The sequence below is a fragment of the Pempheris klunzingeri genome, chromosome 21, assembly GCF_042242105.1.
Source record: "Pempheris klunzingeri isolate RE-2024b chromosome 21, fPemKlu1.hap1, whole genome shotgun sequence".
NCBI classification, from domain to species: domain Eukaryota; kingdom Metazoa; phylum Chordata; class Actinopteri; order Acropomatiformes; family Pempheridae; genus Pempheris; species Pempheris klunzingeri.
In genome coordinates this window covers 10,344,382-10,367,752 of record NC_092032.1, presented here as the reverse complement: position 1 = coordinate 10,367,752, position 23,371 = coordinate 10,344,382, and the positions used below count along the sequence as shown (strand labels likewise).

The 23,371-nt window shown below is 42.0% G+C and overlaps 1 protein-coding gene across 1 annotated transcript in view; it reads left to right on the top strand.

Moving 5' to 3' along the window:
• sema5a (sema domain, seven thrombospondin repeats (type 1 and type 1-like), transmembrane domain (TM) and short cytoplasmic domain, (semaphorin) 5A) overlaps positions 1-23,371 on the top strand; it is an 80,032-nt gene that overhangs the window by 5,149 nt on the left and 51,512 nt on the right. Inside the window, exons 2-6 of the mRNA XM_070852921.1 lie at positions 3,767-3,866; positions 6,889-6,934; positions 15,122-15,184; positions 18,274-18,372; positions 23,026-23,239. Coding sequence (XP_070709022.1) covers positions 3,767-3,866; positions 6,889-6,934; positions 15,122-15,184; positions 18,274-18,372; positions 23,026-23,239 — 522 coding nt within the window. The remainder of the gene's footprint in view (positions 1-3,766; positions 3,867-6,888; positions 6,935-15,121; positions 15,185-18,273; positions 18,373-23,025; positions 23,240-23,371) is intronic.

Sequence of the window (23,371 nt, the reverse complement as noted above, 5' to 3'; positions counted from 1 at the left end):
TTTTTAAGTTTCAAGCCCTCCAAAGTCTTTGGAGCTTAAATTCCAAAACAGTAACTCAGCTCTATTCATGTCCAAGGTCAGCTATGTTCTAGCCATGTTTTATTTTAATGGATGACAGGCTGCCGATGGCACGAAGACGGCCCCGTCCATATTTTTGGATTTGTGTGTCTTTCATTTACCCGCTGCAATAAAAGTCCCACATGTCATCTATATTTTCATCTTGTCTTCAAGTGGCCTGAAGAGATTTGGTCATCTTGTTAAAAGGTTGTCTCTTCTCCCGCACTCTTAGAACCAAACGCCTGCGCACCTAAATACACATTAGATTTAAATATTTTATTGTACACTTATCTGTGGCTTCACGGTGGGTTGTTTTGCATGATTCACTCGCTGCCCTGGGGCCACAGCACAGCCGCAGTAATTTGTTGCAGGGCTTTTAACTATAAAATGTGCTTGTTTTTCTTGCTTGAAATAACATAATGGCAAGAAAACCTTTAAGCGCAGAGTGCAAAAGGTCTTAACTGACCTTTCTTTCTTTTTGTTTCAGATTGTTTCAAACCGAGCAGGTGTTTGTTTTTCGTACCGCTGGGCTAAATCGCTACCCCTCATCAACTTGCCCAAATAGTTGGAATTTTTCTGCTGCCCAGTACCACAGGGCTGCATTTAGAGTGATTTTGCTCTTCATTTATGTGAGCGCCTGCTGCCACACTCTATTTACACCACTCACAGAAAAACCATTCATGTTTCAGAATTGGTTCCACATGTTGCCATTGTTGCCGGCCTGGCAGTACTGTAGTAGAGCACTAACTTGGAGCGCTGGCAGACCGAAGACTGGCGTGGCCCCTGATGCTGGGTGTAAATATTTATATATCCTGTCATTTTGTCTTTGTGTCAACTGCTCCATGTCAGAGCAGGGAATAACAAACAGGATGTGAGTGATGGGATGTTCTATTTTGAGGAGGAGAGAGACAGGGGTTAAGGGGATAAGATGGGACTGAGGAAAGGGGGAAGGGCGCCGTGTGTGTGTGTGTGTGTGTGTGTGTGTGTGTGTGTGTGTGTGTGTGCGTGCGTGCGTGTGTGCGTGTGTATGTTGGTTCCATGTTGGCTCAGAGCCCTGGCCGCTCTCTGAATTTTCATCCCAATCCCTGTGTGTGGGTCTGCATGTGTGTGTCTCTGCATGTGATTATGCCTTCGTCTCATCGGCAGCCAATCCCCTGATTCATGCAGCTTCTGTACAAGCATGGCTGTGATGTGATTACATTATCACCTGCATTTACAGTGCGGCTGATATGAACCCATGTAACATTCAAAGCTGGCCTGAAATCCAGGAAGTGGCATGGGGGGTAGGATTTATGTATTAGCTGGGGGTTGTCCTACTGTTTACTATTCTGATGGGTTAACTGTAAGGCCAGTTTTATGGGATCACAAAAACCTCCCAGGGTGCCACTAGAATTAGCTATTACAACCCATCCAAAAAATAGATAAATATCACAAGTTAGATCAGGGTTCAAATCAGTGTGATTGGTCTCTGTGGTGAAGCTAATTCAGTATCCTGCTGTGGTGTTTTTAAAAAAAGTGTTCCACAGCTGTGTTTCTCCGAAGTAAACCCAAACTACGATCTCCTAAACCCCCATGAGTCTGACTTTGTGATGCGCCGTATATTTAGCACCACAGCCTTGGGAGTGCCCATCCACTCTGGTTATGAATGTTTATGAATGGTCCTTGGCCTCGTCACAAAGGGCCATAAATCCTCTGAGTGCTGTTGTGTTCAATTAAAACCTTTTGCCCCTTTTGTGCACTCCAACAAATATCCTGTCTTCTCTCTTTCTGTCTCACACACACATCCAGGCACACACACTCGCACGCACTCCATCACCCCGTTAGCGTGTCTCCCCCTGGTGAGTCAAGGAGATTTATGGGGAGAAGCTGGGTTCGTCAAGCAACGTCTTCCCTCGGGGGGTGTCACAGCTACATTTGTATGCCAGGGATCCTCTCAGTGGCGTGAAAAACAAGCCCAGTGGAGCCAAAGGATTGGCACATCCAAAACTTTGCGTCTCCCTCCAGAATAAGCAGAGCAGCAGCCATTAAGCAAAATGAATTCTTTGGGGTGAACTTGGTCGTGATCTCCACGATATTTATTTCACCGTGGCTAATGAAAATGTATTTTTGCTTCGAAACCAGACACGGAATGCTTTTTCCTCTCACATTTCTCTTGTACTCGTCATTGGAGACTTGAAAGCGAACAAGGGAAAACATCTTTGCATACAGTGGCGCTGTCTTGCAGCAGATGCAATTGTTTTGTTAGGAGAGTCAGAGTCTGGTCCCACTACGTGAGGTGGAGGAGGCAGATGTTCTTTGGAGGCTCCCGTTTTCTTGCTCTGTTTGTCCTCTTTTTGAAACGCTCAGAAATCCCACGTCTGTCACAGAAACCCTAAGTGCTTGCTTTTGATGCGGTGAAGGCAAAGCGTGCTTTCATTTGAAACGCTGTCTGACAGGTGTGCCTGAAGAAGCAGATAATGTGTTTTGAGGAGGATATTTGAGCAGTACTCTCCCTCTGTTCCGGCATTTATGGAAAGTTCCTTGGTAAATTAAAAAAGTCCCTTTGAAATTTTTAGTCTAGAAATAGCTCCCAAAATATATTGATGAATGATTTTAAAGCACTGCAGCAACCACTGCGTAAGAGTTCAACCTTTCTGGAGTTATGGCCCTTTACTTAAAAATAAAACTTTCTAGATATCTAGAAAAAATGTCTCATACATGGTGGTGATCTTAGAAAGTGTAATCCAACCTGAAAAGTTATTATGGCTACAGATCAAGCATGTGACGAGCATTAGGAGAAAACATGTCACCATAATGACTGATTGACCACCTTCGACTAAACCTATCGGGTAACCAGACGGTAGACAGGCCGTCCTCATCGCTCGACAACCACCCGGGGCCTGTGATTCGATTGGTCAGGGGTTAATGGGTTGGGCGCCACGAGAACAGGCATGTTATGGATAAGATGTCAGTGTCTGTCTGGGATATCTCTCCCTCTTTCTCCTTATGTGTGCATGCATTCACTGAGATGGAGAAGACGAGGTCAACTTCTATAAAAAGTCAGATCCTCATCGGTCTTCATGGTTCATCCACAGTATACATTTCCTTGCGAGCGGTCGCTCAACGGTAGCAGTGGTTTACAGGAATCAAAGGGCTGCCCACAGAGTCCCAAGAAGCTGCATTTCACCATTTTGTTCACATTCACTTATGGATGGATGTCTCAGGTCTCACTTTTGTTTTGGGGATTTTTTGACATAGAGGCCGAAAGGCTCTAATGTAAGAGTACTTTGATCCATGCACAATGATTTTTTGAATGAGTGACCTTATCAGCCAAGGACAGCTCTAAGCAGTTTTGTTCTTTATTCAATCTCCTTTTCATTTCCTCCAGTAGGAGGGCCCAATATTCGTATCATGGCAGCAAAGTACTTGCCTGGTAATTTTGTGATTACAAAATATGCTAAACTTTGTCATTATACAACAATGCTCCTCCTGCTGCCTTCATACCACCGAAATACAATATGATTATCTATAGTTTATGCAAAAGGAAATGCAGTGCGTTCAAGTCAGGTTTTCCCTCAATCATCAAGAGGCCTTTGAGGATCCCAGTTTTTCGGTGTCTTGAGAAAAGTTACAGCAATCACAGCTCATTCACCAGCGCGGCTGTCATCTGCAGCCATAAACTCCGCTCTCATTGGCTCACTGCTGTTGTGTCCTGTGGTTTCTTTGGCAGAGATGGAGCCGTGGATCTTCAGGTTCAAGGCAGAGGGCACGGTGGATTACTCGCAGCTGACCTTCGACCCAGGCCAGAACGAACTGATTGTCGGTGCCAGGTAACCCATATCTGAGTCTGACTTTCTCCCCTTTTCTGTTTCATTCTGTCCTGCTGTCTTCCCTTCTGTCTCTTCCCTTTGTTGTCTGTTCTTTTATTGTCTTGTCTTTCATTCTCCCTGTTTGCTGTTGCATTTCATGAGTAATGATCTGTTTCTCTATAGATGTCTTCAAAAGCCAGTCAAAAATGGCTTTGACTATTGTTTATTGTCTTTGTCAAGCCCAGCCAAGTGTGTGTGTGTGTGTGTGTGTGTGTGTGTGTGTGTGTGTGTTTGCAGTATCCCAGTGATTGAGACACTGAATTTGAAAGGGATTGCACACGTTAAGAGATAAACAATCCTGCTTTTAAGACTGTGCTTTTGCAGTATTCATGCCCACGTGATAAAATTAAAGTGTGTGTGTGTTCTTTAATGTGTGCGTCTGTGTGTGTGTGTGTAAGGACTAAGTGTATACATCCAGGCTGTGTGAGTCTGGATGAAGTGTGCTCTGCAACTCTCTTAATGGCTTAGTTGTCAATAGAGAGAAACACTCACTACGATGTGAACAGGAGATAACAGAGCAGCCAGCAGGAAGGAGAGCAGCAAAACAAACAGAAACAAAGTGAGCCCGGGGAATTTACTAATGCGCCCCAAGAACTTAGATGGAAAAAGCTAATCAGGGAAAGTGTGTATATGTGGAAGAGTGAAGAGAAAGCCAGAATAGATGAGTCAATTCACACTGAAACTGATGACAACATTTTGATATATAAAATAATACAATATAATATAATACAGAAACACAATGTTTTTGCTGGCAATCTTTTATTTTTAACCACAATGCAGCCAATTCTATCAAACCACGGTATTTGGAGCACTCAAAAAATCAATTAAGAGATTTAGTTCAATTCTCGGTGCCAACTCGAGGGCTGTTGAGTGTCTTAACTGTGAAAGGCGATGGATGGCTGCAGGCTGGGTTAGAAGTATGAGTGATAATGGAAGGAAAGAGGGATCGATGCAAATATCAATACAGTAAAACAGGGAGCAGTGGCCACACTGAGGCCTGGCTGATAGTTACTCTTTGGGAGATAGATAGGTCTCTGCAAAATTGTTTGTATGTGTGTGTAACATGCTTGAAGATTTTCACTCCGAAATGAGATATCTACTTATATGCATTATAGGTTATTAAAGCTATTGCCATATCTACCTGCAGTTTTTAAGCCACTTGATAAAAATCTTTCTGTTCAATCTCTACCAGGAGTTATTGTTGTGAAATTGCACTAAATGTACCAAGCATTTAAGACAAATTTTCTTTTGGTGGCATGGGCTGACAATATTCTTGGATCGTGAATGGAACAAAAACTAGAAAATATGAATATGGATACAGAAGTCTCAACGAGAAACAAATCACAATAAATAATGATTTTAGTCCTAATTGTCAGGTTTCATGCGATCTCATTCTGGTAATGGTGTATAATGATTTTAGTAGACAGCCTGAGAAGTTGTTAGTCAATATACAGAATATTCCCTTTGAAAAGGCTTTCATTAGAACATTATGTTTCTTGAAAAGTTGGAAATGCCAATGAAACAGTTTTGTTTGTGCTGTGCAAATTTGAAAAGCTCCAGGCAAGGCAGGATAGGCACTTATTCGAGTGAGGGTTCACCGCCAGGCTTTGATTTTCTTTCAATCTCTTTTTTTCTCTGTCACTTCTCTACTCTCCCTGTTTCTCATACACACACAAAGGACAGGAGCATATTGAAAAACCTTATAGCACTGCCATATCTCATCTTTTTTGTCACCTAATTATGGGTCGGACAAACATTTGCTGCAGCCATTGAATCCAACCATCCACTGAATTCGGTCCCTATGAACACCCTGACTCTTACAACTCATTATGCCACCAATGAAAAGGTTCATTTTGATTCTAAAACCTTACAAGGCTCAGATGCGACAGTGTTCAAGGGGAAATCTACTGATTTTTCACATCAAAGCCTGTGACAAGAGTGGCATACAGTCTTTTGTGGCTCCAGAGGGAGTTGTGGAAAGTCAAATTGCCTCAAGTGAGGTCACATGAGTCAGCTTCAGTTGGGTTCAACTCTGCAAGTTTGTAAAATGAAGAAGTGATGCTACCAGACCTCTGTAGCACCTTATCTCTGCTCCAGGCTAGCTTCTATATAACACACTTCCATCTCTGACCAAACTGCTGCTGGTCAAGTTGACTTATGGGTAATATTAGCCTATTCTCATTCCCTTGTCAACCCGTTTGGTTTCTGATACAGATATACAAGGCGCCCTCTAATATCTGCATGAGACACTAAATGGAAATGTAGTGTATGACGGCAAGAAAAGGCAGCGTATTGAAGTGGGGGGATGGTTGGATGGCTTGAACACTGGACTGTGACCCAGGACTCTGGGGTACGTGGCCTGTGTGAAATCAAAAGTGAAACACAAGTTATGTGAGTAACTTTCTTATTTGAACCCAAGCCATCATCTTTTTCTAAACCCAAACATGTACACCTACATCTCAAGTGGAACTGAGATTGATTTGAGCATATAATATTGATGCAGAAGGGTGCCTTATGCTTCGGTATCAGACGCCAAAGGGGATGATGATGGTATTTGGTAGGTGCCCATTAATAACAGGGGGATGTGTGGAATGAAAAAGACGATATCTTTGTCTTCAATTTTGATCCTTTTTTGAAAAACACCCATTGTGAGTTTCGCAATGTTATATTCTATATTGTGCTGGGCTGAATCGATGGAGTACTATTTTAAGTTTGTTGACATCCTCTGAGTTGTTTTTATGCCCAACTTGCTATTTAAGCAGTTAAAGTCACAATGCTCCCTTTTTGGAGGTGGAAATTTCTTTGTTCTGGTGGCACTATTGGTAGGGGAAGTAAAGATGAAAGAACCAGAGAGAGAACAAAGTTACAAACTGTACAGAGCTTTGGCCTTTGAGCAGAGATGCTGTAACATCCACACATCTTTTTTTTGGTTTATTTGCAGAAAAATGGCTTCATCGACTCACATACTTCTTTCTTTTCACAGAAATCATCTCTTCAGGCTCAATCTGGAAGACCTGACACTGATCCAGGTGAGTGCTAATTCTCTCAGATTCTCCTTCAGTCTGACTCACCCACTTTCCGAGTGAATATGTACTCAGTCTGTCTGCTCGTACGATTCTCACACTCACAGTGGCACGGGCATCAAGAGCGCTGCCTTCCTCCAACAAATGCAGTGCTATAGTCGTAGCGTGCTGCCAGCTCCCACAACTTAAAGCTGTTACAGTAAAATGGTTTAGCATTTCACATGTCACAACAAGTTCCCATCCGCTGGAGTGACAGCGGGTTTCGTCAACAGTACTGTGGTTAGATACACAGAGGGTGGTTAAGAGAGTCCTGATATAAAGTCAGTATGCATACCCTCCATGCTTAAATCCAATTTGAAACTGTATGTGTCATATACTCTGCAGCTGTACTTTTCCACATTTTCTAGGGTATTAACACCTTCTGCAATTTTTTCTCTAATGTTATTCTACCACTTTGGTTAAACTCCCCTGCTTTTCCAAAGGTAGCAAAGTCAAAGAATCCTCAGAGAGAATCATTAAAGAAATACTAAACAGAAATTAACAAAAGCTAACTTAAGGGCTAGAGGTTGCTTTCTGCCTGCATTTTTGTGTTGTAAAATTTGCTCAAAATCTGCATAAATAGAAGAATGCTTAAGGTAGCAATTATACTTTTTTCAGTCTTTCATTTCACCTCTCATGTTGTCATTCTAATTTCTTTCTGCATTGTCTCATTTTTCTGCCCTTCTTCACACTTTTATAAGCCCACACCCCCCCTGTGGAGCAAAGCATTTTGTGACCCACTGAGTTTCCATACAAACATTGACACATCGACGGGTTTATTTCTAGGTGGTAGCAGCAAGGCGTCTTTGATGGTAAGACAACTCTTGATGTTTGCCATTTACACCCCGAAACACCAGGGGAGAGGATGAGGAGGGACAGAAAGAGAAACGGTGGAGTGAGAATGTCTGGATGGAACAAAAGAGAGACTGGAGGGATTGGTGTTGATATAAATCCGCCTGGAAAGGGAAAATGAGGAAAACAGTCAGACGTAATAAGAAGCAAGAAGGAATTTGTTGGATAGGAATGAGTAAGAGTAGAGGGCGGCACATACACAAAGGAATCAGGGAGCAGTGAGACAGACAGAGTGAAGAAAGCAGAGAAACCCCCCACGGAGAGAGACGAGGACTCATGCAGAGCCGGTCTTTTGTGGCCGCTCACTGGGACACAGATGCTTTTTAAAGATGCTCTGTGCCATCCGTGCACCCAATCATCCCTCCGTCTTTATTTCATCCTGCGCTCGGCTGGTGCTGCAGAATCAGCGAGGAGATTCCATCGACCCAATCAACCCCTCATCTCCAAGACATCTTCTCTTAAGAGAATAGGGCCTGGTAATCCCTGCCAAGGCCCAGAGCCAGTTTAAGCTGACCTGTTCACTAGTCCCTGCTTTGCATCTGAGTGCTATAGAGTCAAGGGGAAGACTAAGTTCAAAGGCTGAAGTGCTATTCTTCCTTTCACCTCCCTCTGAAATCTTTTTATTTCCATCTCTCTTGTTCATCCCGGCATAAAACAGGAGATTCTTACACAGAGATTTGGTTGCCTCTGTAGTTGGGTTTACATATATTTGTCTTTCTTATTGTTGTTGGGTATGAAAGACGTGAATGAATTTCCCTTTCGGCGCCGGTACTCCGCTCACAATACATACATTGCTGATTGATCAAATAGATTTACTAGGGAATATGGTGCTGCGAGTGCCAGAACAAACAAAGAAAGTTTGAGCACAAGCAGTCATTGGTAATTCACTGCGTTTTAGGTTGGTTGCATCGACATTCAATAGAGTTGCATGAGGTTCTTTCCTTCTTTCTTTCTTTCTTTCTTTCTTTTCCTGCAGAAGGAAAACAAGCTCCTACTAAAACCTACTCCTACGCTTGTCTGTGATTTCATCCTATCCCCATACATCAGCCCTGTCAGATAATGCCCAGTGGCAGTGATTTGTTCTTGCATGGCTGGCAGCACTAAGAGGGAGGCTGTGTATGGTTTGACAGAGCAAAAGGCTTAAAGCCAGTGTAATACAAACAGCCTACAATACTCTAAACAGGTGGATGTAATTACCATATGATCGATGATGAGCTGATCTCAACTCCTATGTATATGCATGAAACATTTATGGAAACAATGGAGACCAAGATCTTCTGCTAGATGAAGGCAAAATGAATCTCACTCATTCTTCCTGTTCTTGTTTGCAGTATGATGAGTTTCAAGCAGAAGGTAGAGAGTGAACTCCGAATACTTAGTAGCCTTGCCATTGTATTATGGAGGGTTTAGAGAGTAGTGACTCTTAGGATGGTAGCTTAACACTGCTTGACTAACTTGCTGTATTGCACATATCGAGTTGAGACTTGCAGATCGATAGTCTGAGCCCAGAAACCATAACCTCCTGTGTATACGTCCTCCTTGCTTGGAGGTAATAAAAGAAAAGAGCCAAGATCATCAGATGTTGAAAAGACAGAGGACCCTTGTTAAAGAGTTAATGGTAAAGTAGCAATCTTGAAGATCTCCCTTTCGTTCTCTTTGGCGGCACCTGTGGCAGTGTTGCAGTAGCAATTGCAGGTGTGTTTTTGGATCCAAACTAATTACAGCTTTGATTGTTTGTTTCTATCTGAATGTTTCTTTCTTCTCTTGTTTTTGAAATTTCATCATCTGTAGTCATCAATCTTGTCTTTGTTTGTATGTCATCTGAGAATTTTTACGTTGCCGATGTTTCTTTCCCCTCTGATTTGGTCTTCAGTAAGTCCTGGGTGTAGAGAGGGGTTCAATCACGTATAACAGATATTAAAGTTTGTCTGAGCAAACATCGGACATTTTCAGAATAATAAACAGTATAGGTAGAAAATCCTCACATTACATGAACTTGGTAGCATGTACTCCAGCTGAAAAGCAAGCCGGTTGAAGTGGGAAGAGTCAGGGCTTGGAACATGAGTCAGCCCTCCCTATGGCCTTGATTGGAGTTAATATCTGGTACTTAAAGTTTTTTTCTGCAGTGTCTCAACAGCTTGAAGAGGCCTTCCTCTCCCTGTCAACCTCTACCCTCATCCTCACTGATCTGGAAAACACTGTCAAGAAGAAAAGGGTGATACTTTTCTCCTTGCTCCACTTTCAACAGCTGAAGCAGCTGAAGTTGGAAAAAACAAGACGAAAACTTAACTCTGCAGCATACAAAATTAATGATACATTTAGGGCTATCACAGACAAAGAATTAGCAAGCACAATTTCCTTCCTCCTTCTACAGGTGAATCCTGCTCTGTAGCTCACATCTATTCGGTATTGTCCCTCTGTCCCCTCTGTCCCTCATTCAGCTCCCTGCCCTCTGCTGCTGCCAATCTTGGCCAGGCAAATCAGTGCTGGCATTGCCATTACCCACCCTCCATAGGCCCACTGCATAGAGAGGACAAACACTGATGAATTAGCCCTTCTGCATTTGCATTGTGTTCAATTTCCAATTGTGTTGCCAGGTCTGATGAATTGCCAAATCATCTCGTTGTACCACTCAGCCTTGTGTTTTTGAGATCCTCAAATAATGTCCTTTGACGTTGTTGAATACCCTGATTCAGCGACGCTCTGCACTCATTTTAGCTCCATCTTTACCCTTGCACACTTGGTCCAATAACAGGCACTTTCATGCTGGTCCTGAAAGCCTGAAAGTGTCTTGTTTGCCAGCACAATAAAGCTTGTTGAATTCACAATATCCTAAGCAAAGGTGCTAATGTGGAAAGAAATTAAAAGGAAAAAAAAAACCTTTAAGTACTGAATATTAGCTTGCTTTTTCCATGCTCAGTCGAAACAGGACGCAGACACTGAGGCTGGGTTTCAACAGAAACACTGTGGCACAGCATTAGTCAATAAGCACTGGGATGAGGAGAATCAGTGGCATTGTTCGCCATTCAATACAGCAACAGAGGAGGAGAAAAATAGTAGATATTCACTCCAGCCTCTCTTTCCTCCTGCGCTGGCACATGAAAACACTATCCATAACAGCTCCCCTTGGCAACAGACACTGCATGGTGTCGAGATGTATATTGTGCATCCATTTTTCTTCACTTCCCACTCGTATTCTTGTGTCGTTAGGAAGGAAGGGCACGCCGAAGAAAACAAAAGGCTCTCTCCAGTCACACATGTTGTATTTCATGGGCCTGTCTCTTGCAATTATGCTTTGTCAGACAGACAATTAGCCCTGCTAATCAGTAGCTAACAGAAAGTGTTTGCCATAGCTCTGGAAGCATTGCTAATTCAATTACTAGAACCCACTAACTTGGCCATTTAAATGCATGGAATAAAAAGCATCAGTGGGACTGGAGATGAAGATACCAGCTTATTTAGTGATATCATGGCATGTTTAAGCAAGGGGGTTTGTGAGTGTAAGTAGCAAGTGGCAAAGCAGGGGGTCACTACAACACTGATTTATGTTTTTAATGATTTAAGAAGTGAATCTGACCTATGCACTCTCTCAGACATGACATCAAGACCAATTTCATGTGTAAATCTTTCAGCAGCTTACATCAGCAGACATCAGTCTGAATAGTAAATATTGTGCCTGCACATCAAAAGATAATATCAGCTATTCGTAGGCTACATTAGGTTTCCCCTGGCAGGATTTGTCCGGCTCTCACTCTCAACACGTTGTCCTGTTGTAACGAGACGCACAGCCAGTCATTTCATAAAGCTAGACAGCTGTCAGCAGCGAGTGTGTTCTCTGGACCCTCTTTATGCAAAATATATTCAATATCATGTCTGGAAACAGTGCTGTTTTGGAATTCAGCTCCACACTCCCTCCCTCCCACCTCACTGACTACTTCAATCTGCCCACACTGTCTCCCTTGTTCTAGCTGACTCCTAAGTTCGACTCTGTTTTCTCTTTGTTGTTTTTTCTGTCAGCTTGTCCCTTATTTTTTCCTTTCTCTGCCCTTTCTTTTGCCTATGTCTGTCTCCCTCCGTGCCCACTCTCTCCCTTGGTATCTCTCCTGCGCCCACCTCATGGTGACAATAGCCGCTCAGTGTCAAGGCTGACGAGCACAATGGTTCATCTCTGAGGATTGCACCCATTACAAGGGACAGTAGAGAGGGTGGACATACAGAACACAACATTTTTTAGAATTTTCATTGGCTTCCCTGAAGCAACAAATGACTGCTATCAACTATGCCACATTCCCTCTGCGTCTGTCTGGATTTCTGCATCTTAATCACACTTCATCCTGCTTAAAGGGTCTTGTTTTTGTAGTTTTGGCTGGTAGACTTTTTGGTAATAAAAAGACTATACTCCCAAAGTAATTGCTGAGATCTGGGAGGGTGATAATATTGCAAAAACAAAGTCAGATACGACAAGAAACAGGACCAATCAGGCAGTCATGCAGGTTGAACCAGCTGGCACATGACTCAGTCAGGGATGTTTGTGATGTTCATAAAAATGAATTCATCATTTTACAGCTGTTCCTTTTGTGATAATTGTCAGTGAAAAAAAGAACCTTTTGGGCTTTTGGGCTTCACATGATCCTGCAGTACTGAGTGTGGGCACTACACCAAAAACTGCTTCACAGCCAAGCACTGCCTCCTGGTTCTACTTTGATTTGCTGTACATGTCGCAGTTGTACCTGCATGCGGCCCTGAGCAGTGAAAGTTTATTGTCCACATTTCAGATGTCTCACTTTCAATTTTACCTCCAAATAAAATGGTACAGGGAACCTGGATAAACTTTTGGCTTGTTTGTCTAATCTGATTTCAGTGGTTCCTAGATCTTTCCCATTACCTTTAGTTAGTACAAAGTTCTCCAATGAAAATCATGACCAAAACTATGAAAATAAATAGTTGTAATGAACCACAATTATCCTTTAACAGTGGTATATCTCTCCCCTTTCCACAATATCCACAGGATGATTACAGTGCCACAATGGATGTGTTTTTTATTTTTTTTGGCCCATTCACCACCATGCTGGGCTCACTAAATCTATTCCTGGTCCTCTCTTATTCCCTCATCTTCTTTGTTTCCCCTCAAAGTCTCTATTTCAGTTTCCTCTAGGTGACAAAGGCACAAAAAAGGTCTTTGTAATGCAAACTTCCTCTGATAAAGCCAAGAATTATTTTTTAACGACAGCGCATTCCAGACATATTTCACTTCAAGACAGATTAATCTCAGGAGCACAGTAGCTGAACAATAGCCTGTTAATGAGCTTTTAATGTTTCTTAATGATGCCGGCACTTGCCTTTGCATGGCTGTGATTCTGTTCTTTACTCTGGACCATTTGAGGCGGGGCAGTCAGATAGGGTGGTTTTAGTGGTCAATAATGCCAGCACATCCCCCACTTACAGGCTTATGGGTATAACCTCCTTCAATAGCCATCAAGTTGATGTGTTAAAGATGTAATTGGAATATCTTCTATTGTAAAAATCTGCTTTGAACTATTTTAGATGACGATAAATCACGTAACCCCCATTTAATGATAAAAGTAACCACTTTGCTCGCTTTAATGTGGTCTCAAGTTGTAATTCCGCATTGTATTATGATTGATTTTTACACTGAACATGGGTGAGTAAGGTTTTCAGGCCATTAACAGGTCTCCCCCCCCCCCCTCGTGATTAGTGAAAGCACTTTTCAGCGCCCACATTCAATTCAGCTGGGACATGCTGTGGTGCTGTGTGTGCAGGCTGCGCTGCTTGCGCTGATGTGTGTGGTTTGTGTCTGTGGTGGCTGCATGGCCCCAGAATAGCCCGCTTTGGCCTGGAATGTGAACTGACACACACACACACACACACACACACACAGAAGAGAAGCCAGCCTCCATTAATACTCCGTATCTTATCCTTCCTGAATAGTGCCACACACCCTGAGCTTTCTCCTCTCTCTAAGCTTCTTCCTGTTACTGCTTATGTGTGCATTTAGGTGTGAGTGTGTACACACGAGTGTTTCTGTCATAAAACACACAGAGGGAACTCTCAGAGCTTTCTCAAAGAGGAAATGAAAGAAGTTCTCCTAAGTGCTGAGGGGGGTTCAGTTTTCGTTTTCCCTTTTTGTCCTGGTTTAAAACAGTCCTGATACCAAGGTGAAATCTAATATTCTCTTTCAGTTAGTGATATTTACTATATTCCCACAGAGAGTGAAGTCCTGCACCTCTGGTCACTAGCCAGGTTATTACTACAAGAAAGCCCTATGTCTCTGGCCAAAAAAGAACTTCAATAGTTTTACTTTTAGAGACTTTTCGTGACTTGGCGTTAAGGGTATTATTGCCAGCCAGCCAGGTTTTCAGTTAAGTATTCCTCTTTTTTCCCCAATCAAGCTAGTGGCTAATTCTGTCTGTCACGAGCGCGAGTGTGTTAGTGGCCCGGTGCTGTCCCGAGGCCGACACTCATTTCATGAATAGAGAACTTTTATCAATGAGAAAGCCCCCCTAGAGGTCACACTGAAATTAAACGGTAAAAATTGGAGCACGCTGGTGTCTTCGCCCTCAGAGGAGACGAGTCGAGGTTTTATCTCCTTATTCCTCTTGCTCCTGTAGTAAAATGTAAAAGGCGTCCCTCTGTTTCTTCCTCTCATGTAAATCACATTGACGTCCAACTCTAGGGACTCGCATGTTATATGTTAAGATCCCCCCTTTTTCCCTTACACATAAATCAAACTGGCATTCGGCTCTGCGCGCACTTGCCTCCCGCTTCTTGAGGTCTCTGCTTGGTATGCACCTTAATTGGATTCTGTGTCTGTATTTAACATGGCTTATGAACTTGCGTGCACTCTAAGCGTGTATGCTTGAGTGTGTATATGTGGGACTGAGAATACGGTGAAAATGTGATGTCAAATTCAGTAACTGCTCATTTCTGTCTTAATCCATCCCTCCCACTCATGTCAAAGAATAGACAGAACCCAGAAATGAGTGCCTCAGCCAGCCTATCTGATTCATCGCAGTATTGTTTTCTATTACATTTGTAACTGTGTTTTCATGTCTTCTGTGCCATTTTTATTGCTATCTCAGACATCGAGTCACCAGGCATCAAATTGACTTCAAAAATGTGGGAATTGTGCCGCAGTTGAGAGCCAGGCATTGTTTTGTGTGGGTTCCCTGAGTGGTCTTCAAAGTGGTTCGTGGTGACATAGTGCCAAGTGTTTCTGATGTTTGCTTCTTCGTGATGGTTTATTGGGAGCCTTATGCTGCTTTTTACTCTCTCTCTCTGCAGGAGGCTGAGTGGCACTGCGATGAGTTCACCAAGGGAGCCTGCTTCAGCCGTGGAAAATCTGAGGTGAGTTTAAGTGATGCCTGAGCATTTGAAATGTCACACTGTTATATTGCTGTATCAGACACTGTGTTGAAAAAAAACAAGTTGCAACATTGGTAAAAACATCCTGTACCCTGTAAAAGATGAACTTCGTGAATTAGGTTCGTGGTTGTTACTTTGTCGCTAACTGCACTGATTGGCTTCCATAAAGTCAATTAAATATATTTGTATTTGAGCGATTTAATATTCCATTAAAAGATTTGTGAGACATAAAAACCCTAGATCCTACACTTCCCATAATGCAACTCAACAATGTCTCTTTGTTAGACCCTCTATGTCTGGTAAATGCCAACATGTTCCAAACTCCACAATTTGTAATACAAGAGGCTACAGCCATGCCAGCAGCCCCGCAAGGCTGCACTCAGGCATAGCAAAGCTTTGAGCTGATTCTAATATTAGCATGCTAACATGCTCACAATGACAAAGCTAACATGCTGATGTTTACCAGGTATAATTTTGATCATGTTCACCATCTTAGTTTAGTATTTAGTAAGCCAATATTTGCTGATTTAATTTATTTGCTAATTAAAACTTTAAGTGGAATCTAATGTCCAAACCCAACCCAAGATAATCTGGATAATATCACAAGTTATTTTCTCAGACTTGACTCCCTCCAGTGCCCCAGAACTTTCAATAAACTGATATTGATTTGTAAAACAAATGGAGTTCTCCTTAAACAGCTACAAAGTAGAAAGCAAACCTCCACCAATGCTGAACACATCTCTAAATTGCAATGCTGCACCTTTCAAAACAGCTGTTGATTGTTCAGCGTTTTCCTGTGGTGTTGGTTATCCACGAAAGTAACACACATATGAATGAATGTTGTTTACCAGTGGAACTGAAATACTTTCCCAGCAGCGCGTCAGTGTCACATAATGACTAGAGAAAAATGAAATCTGCTAAAGACAAAAGTCACATATCTCCATACAGAGAACACATCACAATCAAATAGCTCCGTAAAATAAAATAGAAAATGTCAAGTTATGATGAAACATACTGAAGCCTGAAAGCAACACAGAGCTCTTTATTCAACTTAAACATATAGACTTGGTTGGAATCTCTTCTTAGTATGTGGGATTTTCCTCAGAAAGGATATAAATCAAATTTTTCTGAAGTGCAAAGCTTTTTATAGATCTCGCATAAAGGGAGTTCCTTTTGTTTTTGTAGTTTCTTTTTGTGCAGAAGCATATGTTTTTGTATGTGGTTATATGGCATACTCTTGTCTACCAAACAGCTGATTTAGAGCTGAACTTGACTTGTAGGTGAACTCCCCAGCCCTGATCCCTGTGTGCGAGTGCACCGCTGTGTATTTATCCTCTTTTGAAAGGTGGTTAGGGGCCTATAATAGGCATACACAGGCTGGCCAGCACAAGATAGTCGTTGTGAATTACAGACCAAAGCTACCTCGGTCCTTGAGAGTCGCCAGTGTCTGAGAGAGTCAAATTGTTTTGCTCACTGTTCCCTTCTAAGGATCAGCTCCTGTGATGTACACAAAGAATAGCATTAAAGGACTCCATTCTCCCGCAGCTGACAGGGCTTTCGATGCTTTATTACCTAGCTCAGCGCGCAGCAATATACCATCGCTTAAGCTATTACACAGATATCGTGCCTGTGCTTTGAGTGAATTTACAAGTGATTGTATTTTTTTTTCCCTAATGCACGTGTCCGCTCTTCTCTTGTGTGTTTGATTTATTTCAACTGGGAGAAGAAAGGAGAGTTAAATTGACTTGACAGGACTTGATTGCTGCCTCTGTTTTGTTTTATAATGCGAGAGCCAAGCATAACAGCTTCTGTATTACAGTACGGACGTGGAACATTTGTCAGGAAGTTTTCATAAACAAGTCAAGACTGTGAGGCTGAGCAAATATTAAATATGTGTTATTTACCATAGAAACAAACTGCAGAGAAGAAGTGAATTATGCACACCCCTCACAACCCACTCCCACTCCTGCACCCACTCGCACACGTAGACACAAGCATACAACGGAACAGATATATTGGCATACATAACAAGTGTTACTACACAGACACACACACACTTAGCTTCTGCTTAGCACCAGGAAACGAGTGGTTTTACGAGTCAACCCTACCCTCCTTCCTCTCCTCATCTGTCCTACGGTGCCCTCCACTCCTAAATCAGACCCCTGAGAGGGGGAGAAAGGGGGAGGTGATTTTGCCCAGGGCACCTCCAGTGGATCAGACAATAGCAGATTTACGATGTTTTAAATTTCTACGATGGGGAGCTCACAACCCAGCCATGGCCCCTCTCACATGGAGGGGACCCTCTGAGTTTACTACCTTGTCCTAGCGCAAAAACAAATGTCGCTCTCTGACATGAATTCTGGCTGCTGTTGTTACATTTGCCGTAAGTGTTGTTGATGGAAATCCCCAGCAAACCTGCATAAAAGCCTGACGGCGATGTTGAGAGTTCACGGCATTCAGTGGCAATCAATCATTCAATCAATCATTCACACCATCTGTCCCACTTTATTTGCCGCGTGCTTTTAACCAAGTGTTGAGTGGTTCGCTAGAACCCCAGGCCAAAACCTCAGAGGGGGAGCAAGCCAAGAACAGAGTGGTGAACGTGCACTTCACCATAATTTAGAGAAGAGTCGTTTGATTTGATTAATGTAGAGAGCAGGCACAAAAGAAACACGCTGAAATGAAGCATATGAGCAGCTACACTTTAATTTCACTTTTTGGCCAGTCAACAAAGCCAAGGCAATTTTCTAAACTAATCCTGAGTGGTCCTCTCCCACGCCCAGCGCATTTGTCTGTTCTCCACCTCATTCAGATCCCACTGCAAATCTGGTCCCTGTTGAATTAAGATGTGACATGGCTAAGCCGTGTGGGCATTAGCCTTGATTTGACTCTTTTGAGCTTGGCCACGTTTTAGAGTAGCCCTCCTGCAGTTGCAGGTGTTTGTCTCGTTTATTGGCCTGAAGTGTAATTTTGTCCCGTTGCCTAATGCTGCTGCTTGTCAATGGATAGATAATGGCACTGCTACTAACTGCTAACTGTGATATGTGTGTTTGCTGGTGTGCTTTCCACAGGAGGAGTGCCAGAACTACATCAGGGTGCTGCTGGTGAATGGGAACAGGCTGTTTACCTGTGGAACCAACGCCTTCACCCCCATCTGCACCAACCGAACGGTACAAACAAGTTTCTCAAGGTTTTCGTTCATAGCCTCTGTTTTCTGCTTGTTCATGCCGTGCTATTTGTGTTTAATAGGGCTCATATAAATGCTTACTATTCTTAAGCCAATTAGGGCTTATGTTTCTTCAAATAAAAAAGCATCTTCATGCACAACAAAATGCAGCATAGCATACAGCCTCACTTGGTGCGACATACCCAGTAGCTTATGGTAGCTACAGTTAGCAAAACTTAAGTAGATTTTTCTGCAGAACAGATGTCTGAGTCATGAACGTGAATACACGTTATCCCATAATTGTCACTTGTGGCCACAACAGTAGCTGTTTAGCATAAGTTGCAAAGTCTCACTTTAAAAGAATCTTCTGAGATGATAGAGTTGTAGAAAGGTTTGTGGCGTTGATTACATTCAAATCATAGTGACGAGGTACTGCTTTGTCAAATAGAGGTGACAGAATCAAAAGAAATTCATTAGCATTAGCTAATGAAAATAATTTTTCCCTTTGCTGTAGAGAGTTTCAAGAGTCTCAGGAGTCTCCCATCCATGCTGCAGTGCAGTATAGAAGCTGACAGCAGCCTCTGTAACGTATGTCATATTAATTTGTCGCTGCTCACTAAGAATCTATAAAATAACACCTATTACCCAAGGAACACATCTTAATAAGTCATTATCCTTGAATAGCAGTGATATTTCACGCTGGGTGAGCCTGACAACATTGCGAATATGAAGACTGAAGTGTTATTGATTGTATTGACAATGTCAGAGGGAAAGGTCAAGGTTGATCAACACATTTAATCAAGGTGTGAGTCGTGAGCTTGATATCACAGGATTTACTGTATTAGCTCTTGTGGCAGTTCTCGCCTCCTTTGCTGTGCAGTCATGGATTGAGACTAATTATAAGATGAATCTTATTAAGCGCGGCTGTTTAAGAAGCCGCGTTACCTCAAAATGTTGCCTTAATCTCATTACTTCTTATAAACATGGCACTGGCCTACAAGTGAACATAACCTTTGCCCTTCATCTTGCGTCATTGCAGTTGCTTAGTTTCTAGTCTTTGTATCGAATCACGTTGTCTTTTCTTTTTCTATTTCTAATTGTAGTGTGATGTGATGTTTTCACCCATGTCTTAAAGGCATGTACAATACTCCATTTGAGTTACTACTGTCAGCAGGAAAACATTTTTTTTATGATAATGATGAGTTTTTATCTCGCTGCAACCATTCTTTTTTTAATTAGAAAAACATGTTTCTTAGTAACTGAAGTATCAGCTAAGAAACTTTTTTATCCACTACTATTGGTGACAAGTGTCCACTATTACGTTAAGTACAGACCAACGCTTGAAATGTCAGAGCAAGGTGCGTACCTGAGAACACATCAAATATCTGCATCTACTTTGTGGGATTTCAGACGAGGAGGAGGCAGGAGTTTACTATTACGATGACATTTGTTTTTGTCCAAAAGCACTGCATCCAAAGGTCACTGGCTCATAATGACTGTTTACCACTGTGAAAATACATATAGTTGAAATGTCATGACATTATTATAGCAGTATTTCATCAGCCGCTGTCATATTTACCCACTGAACGTGCGTTAATGTGAAACACTGGTTGGGTACAGCAGCAGCAATGGAATCATGCTCCGACAGATTTACTATCAGCTATGATGGATGAACAGAGAAGGAGCAGAATATTTTATTAGTTTAATAAGTGCTCGGGGTTATAGATTAAGTAGCTGTTAATTTGTCTGACTTTTAAGCCATGTTGCCACTGATGCTGGTGATGATGATGGTGATAATGAGAGTGATCGTTTTTTTTGGAGGACCTTTTTTGTAATGGTAAGTCATTAACAAGAATAGGAGCCAGGACAATGTCTTTACATAGAAACATAAAAAAACATCAATCATTTAACAGCGGTTTCACTGAATTTATGTATTTGGACTTGTGGATGAAGTACTTTGCTAATTCAAATACCAAATTCATTGAAAACATCTCTTTTAACTTTTTTGACCAGTATTGTAGAGAAAGCAAAGCCTCCAAACACATGTAATTAGATATGCTTTATTGACTTTAACAATTCAAAGTAAGGACAATATGAAAGCAATGCTGATAAGTAATAAATAATACATAATACACAAGAAAGTCTTGTATGAAGTGCACACCTCAGAGACTTCTACTTAAAAATAGGTTATAGGTTTAAATGTAATTACAACTTTAAAAGAAACTTCGTGTAATTGATTGTTCAAATAATATTAATATAACTCCACTTGGATTTCTCTAACAGTCAACTGTGATTGAAGAAACTATTTTAATTAACATAATGTGGATTAGAGGGTTATTTGACAATATGTTCGTTGCTGTGGGGATATTAAAAGAAAAGTTTGTCATTGTGGGAAATGTGCTTATTCACTTTCTTGCTATGAGTAAAACAAGGACGACTGATACCACTCATGTCTGTACGCTAAATATGAAGCTATGAAGGGGAAACAGCAAGCCTGGTTCTGTCCAAAGGCAACAAAATTTGTTTCAAAACTATATGTTGCTGTTTTTTCTGTCTTTTTTCACCTTTGCACAGACCCAAGTTGGCCACTTTCCCTGGTTTTCAGTTTTAATGCTAAACTGAGCCAACTGGCTTCCGGCAAGCTTCATATTTTACATACAGACATGAGAGTGGTATCAATCCTCTCCTGTAAGTGTGTCTCTGCAAACTATTGCTATAATAATGATGTCAGTGGAAGGTGGTTATTAGAAAGATGATGGCGGCAGTCGTTCAGCTTGTGACAAAGTTGATGATGTTATAACTTATGCTTAGTTTGAGAAGTATGCGCAAGACAAAGAAGTTATGTTCAACATCAGACGGAATTGTGTCAACTCTTTCACTCTCACGATGTGTCATTTGCTTGCCATCCATGGTGGAATATCAGTGAAAATCCTTTCTCATATAAACCCCGTGGCTAGGTTTCCTGCCATAGTGGCTATATAAATTTCTCTCAATAGCCACAATAGTGTCTCAGTAGCACCATACATAGCACCAACTGGCTCTCACAGCAAGCTGTGTGCTGTCTCTTTCTAAAAAAGTCTCTATCAGAGGCATTCAAAGTGACTCCAGTGTCCTAGTGGCACAGCTGCTGGGTACACTATAGAGACGACTTTCACTCCACTTCCTCAAAATGCAACGGATGTAGTGCAGTCTATCTACTTATCACTCCTCCTCTTGTTTTTCTAAATGACCCAATTGACCTAAAAACGGCTATTTTGGCCCACAGAATAAGTCCTGTCAATAGTCGCGCTTTCATCTCAGGCCCCAGCAGAGCTCAGACAGGGCTGCTCTGTTTTGTTGTGGTTTGGGTGGAGCAGAGGTGGCAGGAGTTAACAGAACCCTTGATCCAAATCGACCAGCTTCAGGAAATTGGCTGAAGAAGTCGCCCGTTTCCCCAATACTTGCGCTGAATGGAGGCTGGCCTCCTGTGTGGAAGAGCTGTCCACAGATTATTCGGTCAGTGAAATTGTGGAAATGTGTGAGGAGAGGGGAGAGATTGAGCTGTCACTGGAGGTCCTCTGCTGATGGCGAGGACTCAAAAATCTGAAACCCTGATTGATAGAACAGTAATTGCAAGTAAAATCATTTTAATTATCGTTTGCGGATTTCAAAACCTGAGATTAGTGCCATCTTTTTACTTTGCATCATGTGTTTGCCCTCAGAACTTGGATGGAAGCGAAAACCATGAGCTAATCCCCATATACTGTGTTTACTTTTGCACCGTAAAACATAATTACATCTTGGATTTAAAAAATGTATTACTCCTATTCGGTATTGAAGGCTGAGTCACTGAGCTATAGCCTGCATTTTTTTTTAACTAGGGACCAGTGCAGTGTGTCAGGCCTAAGCCAGGGTCATGCTGTAAAGTATTTTTAAAAAGCAGGGAGTCGGATTTGGCCTCATATTCAAAGGCAGAATACGAGGGAAGACTGCAGCTCACATCAAGCCTCTTTTGAACTCAGAGAGGCTTCTCCAAGATGTGGTATAATAATGTTATAACCAGACAAACAGCTGGTTGTCCAGTGGAGACGGCAGAAACCAAACCAAGGAAACCCTCTAGACAAGAGTAGCTTGATTTAAGATGCCTGATTTAGGTCTATTTTATTGCTTTTTAACAGGTGGTTTCCTAACATTGGACTTGAGGCAGCTGTTCTGTTTGTGCGTTTTACACTGCTAATGATTCTAGATGTGTTCTCTGATTATGTTTACTGCTCCTGAAGGTTTTGCTCATATATGTCTTTGTGTGTACTTTGCAGTAGATGTAAGCCAAACAAAACATAATGAGTGTGTTTTTTTTTAGTCTGCACCATTTGCATATTAGCAGGAAACATAACCAGACTTCTCCAGTTTGCATTTTAATGTTGCCCTTTGATACACTGTCCTATATTTTTATGCATTTTTTTCCACAGTGATCCATTGTTTTCAAAAATGAAGAAAATACATAATACATTCCCAAGTATACTATGTTGCATTGTTGCAGTTTTGTGACTCTAGAGATGCTCCTGTTACAATCTAATCTTGTTAAATCTAATTTTCTCTTCGCGTCCTGCCACTGCCTTTTTTTCCTCCTGTGATTATAAACCTGACACTTTCATCCCCTCTGTTTTTTACATTGTAGCTGACAAATTTGACGGAGATCCACGATCAGATCAGCGGCATGGCTCGGTGTCCCTACAACCCCCTCCACAACTCCACCGCACTCATCACATCCAGCGGGGAGCTTTACGCTGCCACGGCCATGGACTTCTCTGGGCGAGACCCCGCCATCTACCGCAGCCTGGGCGGCCTGCCACCGCTGCGCACCGCCCAGTACAACTCCAAGTGGCTGAACGGTAGGGGGCTGACAAAGTTTGGCATTCAGATAGAGATGTTACAGTTTATGTGAATGTGTGTAAAAATGGCTAGATAAAGATAAATGGACATTTTAAACAGAAAGAAAGGAGAAAATCGCCTTTTTGTTTTCC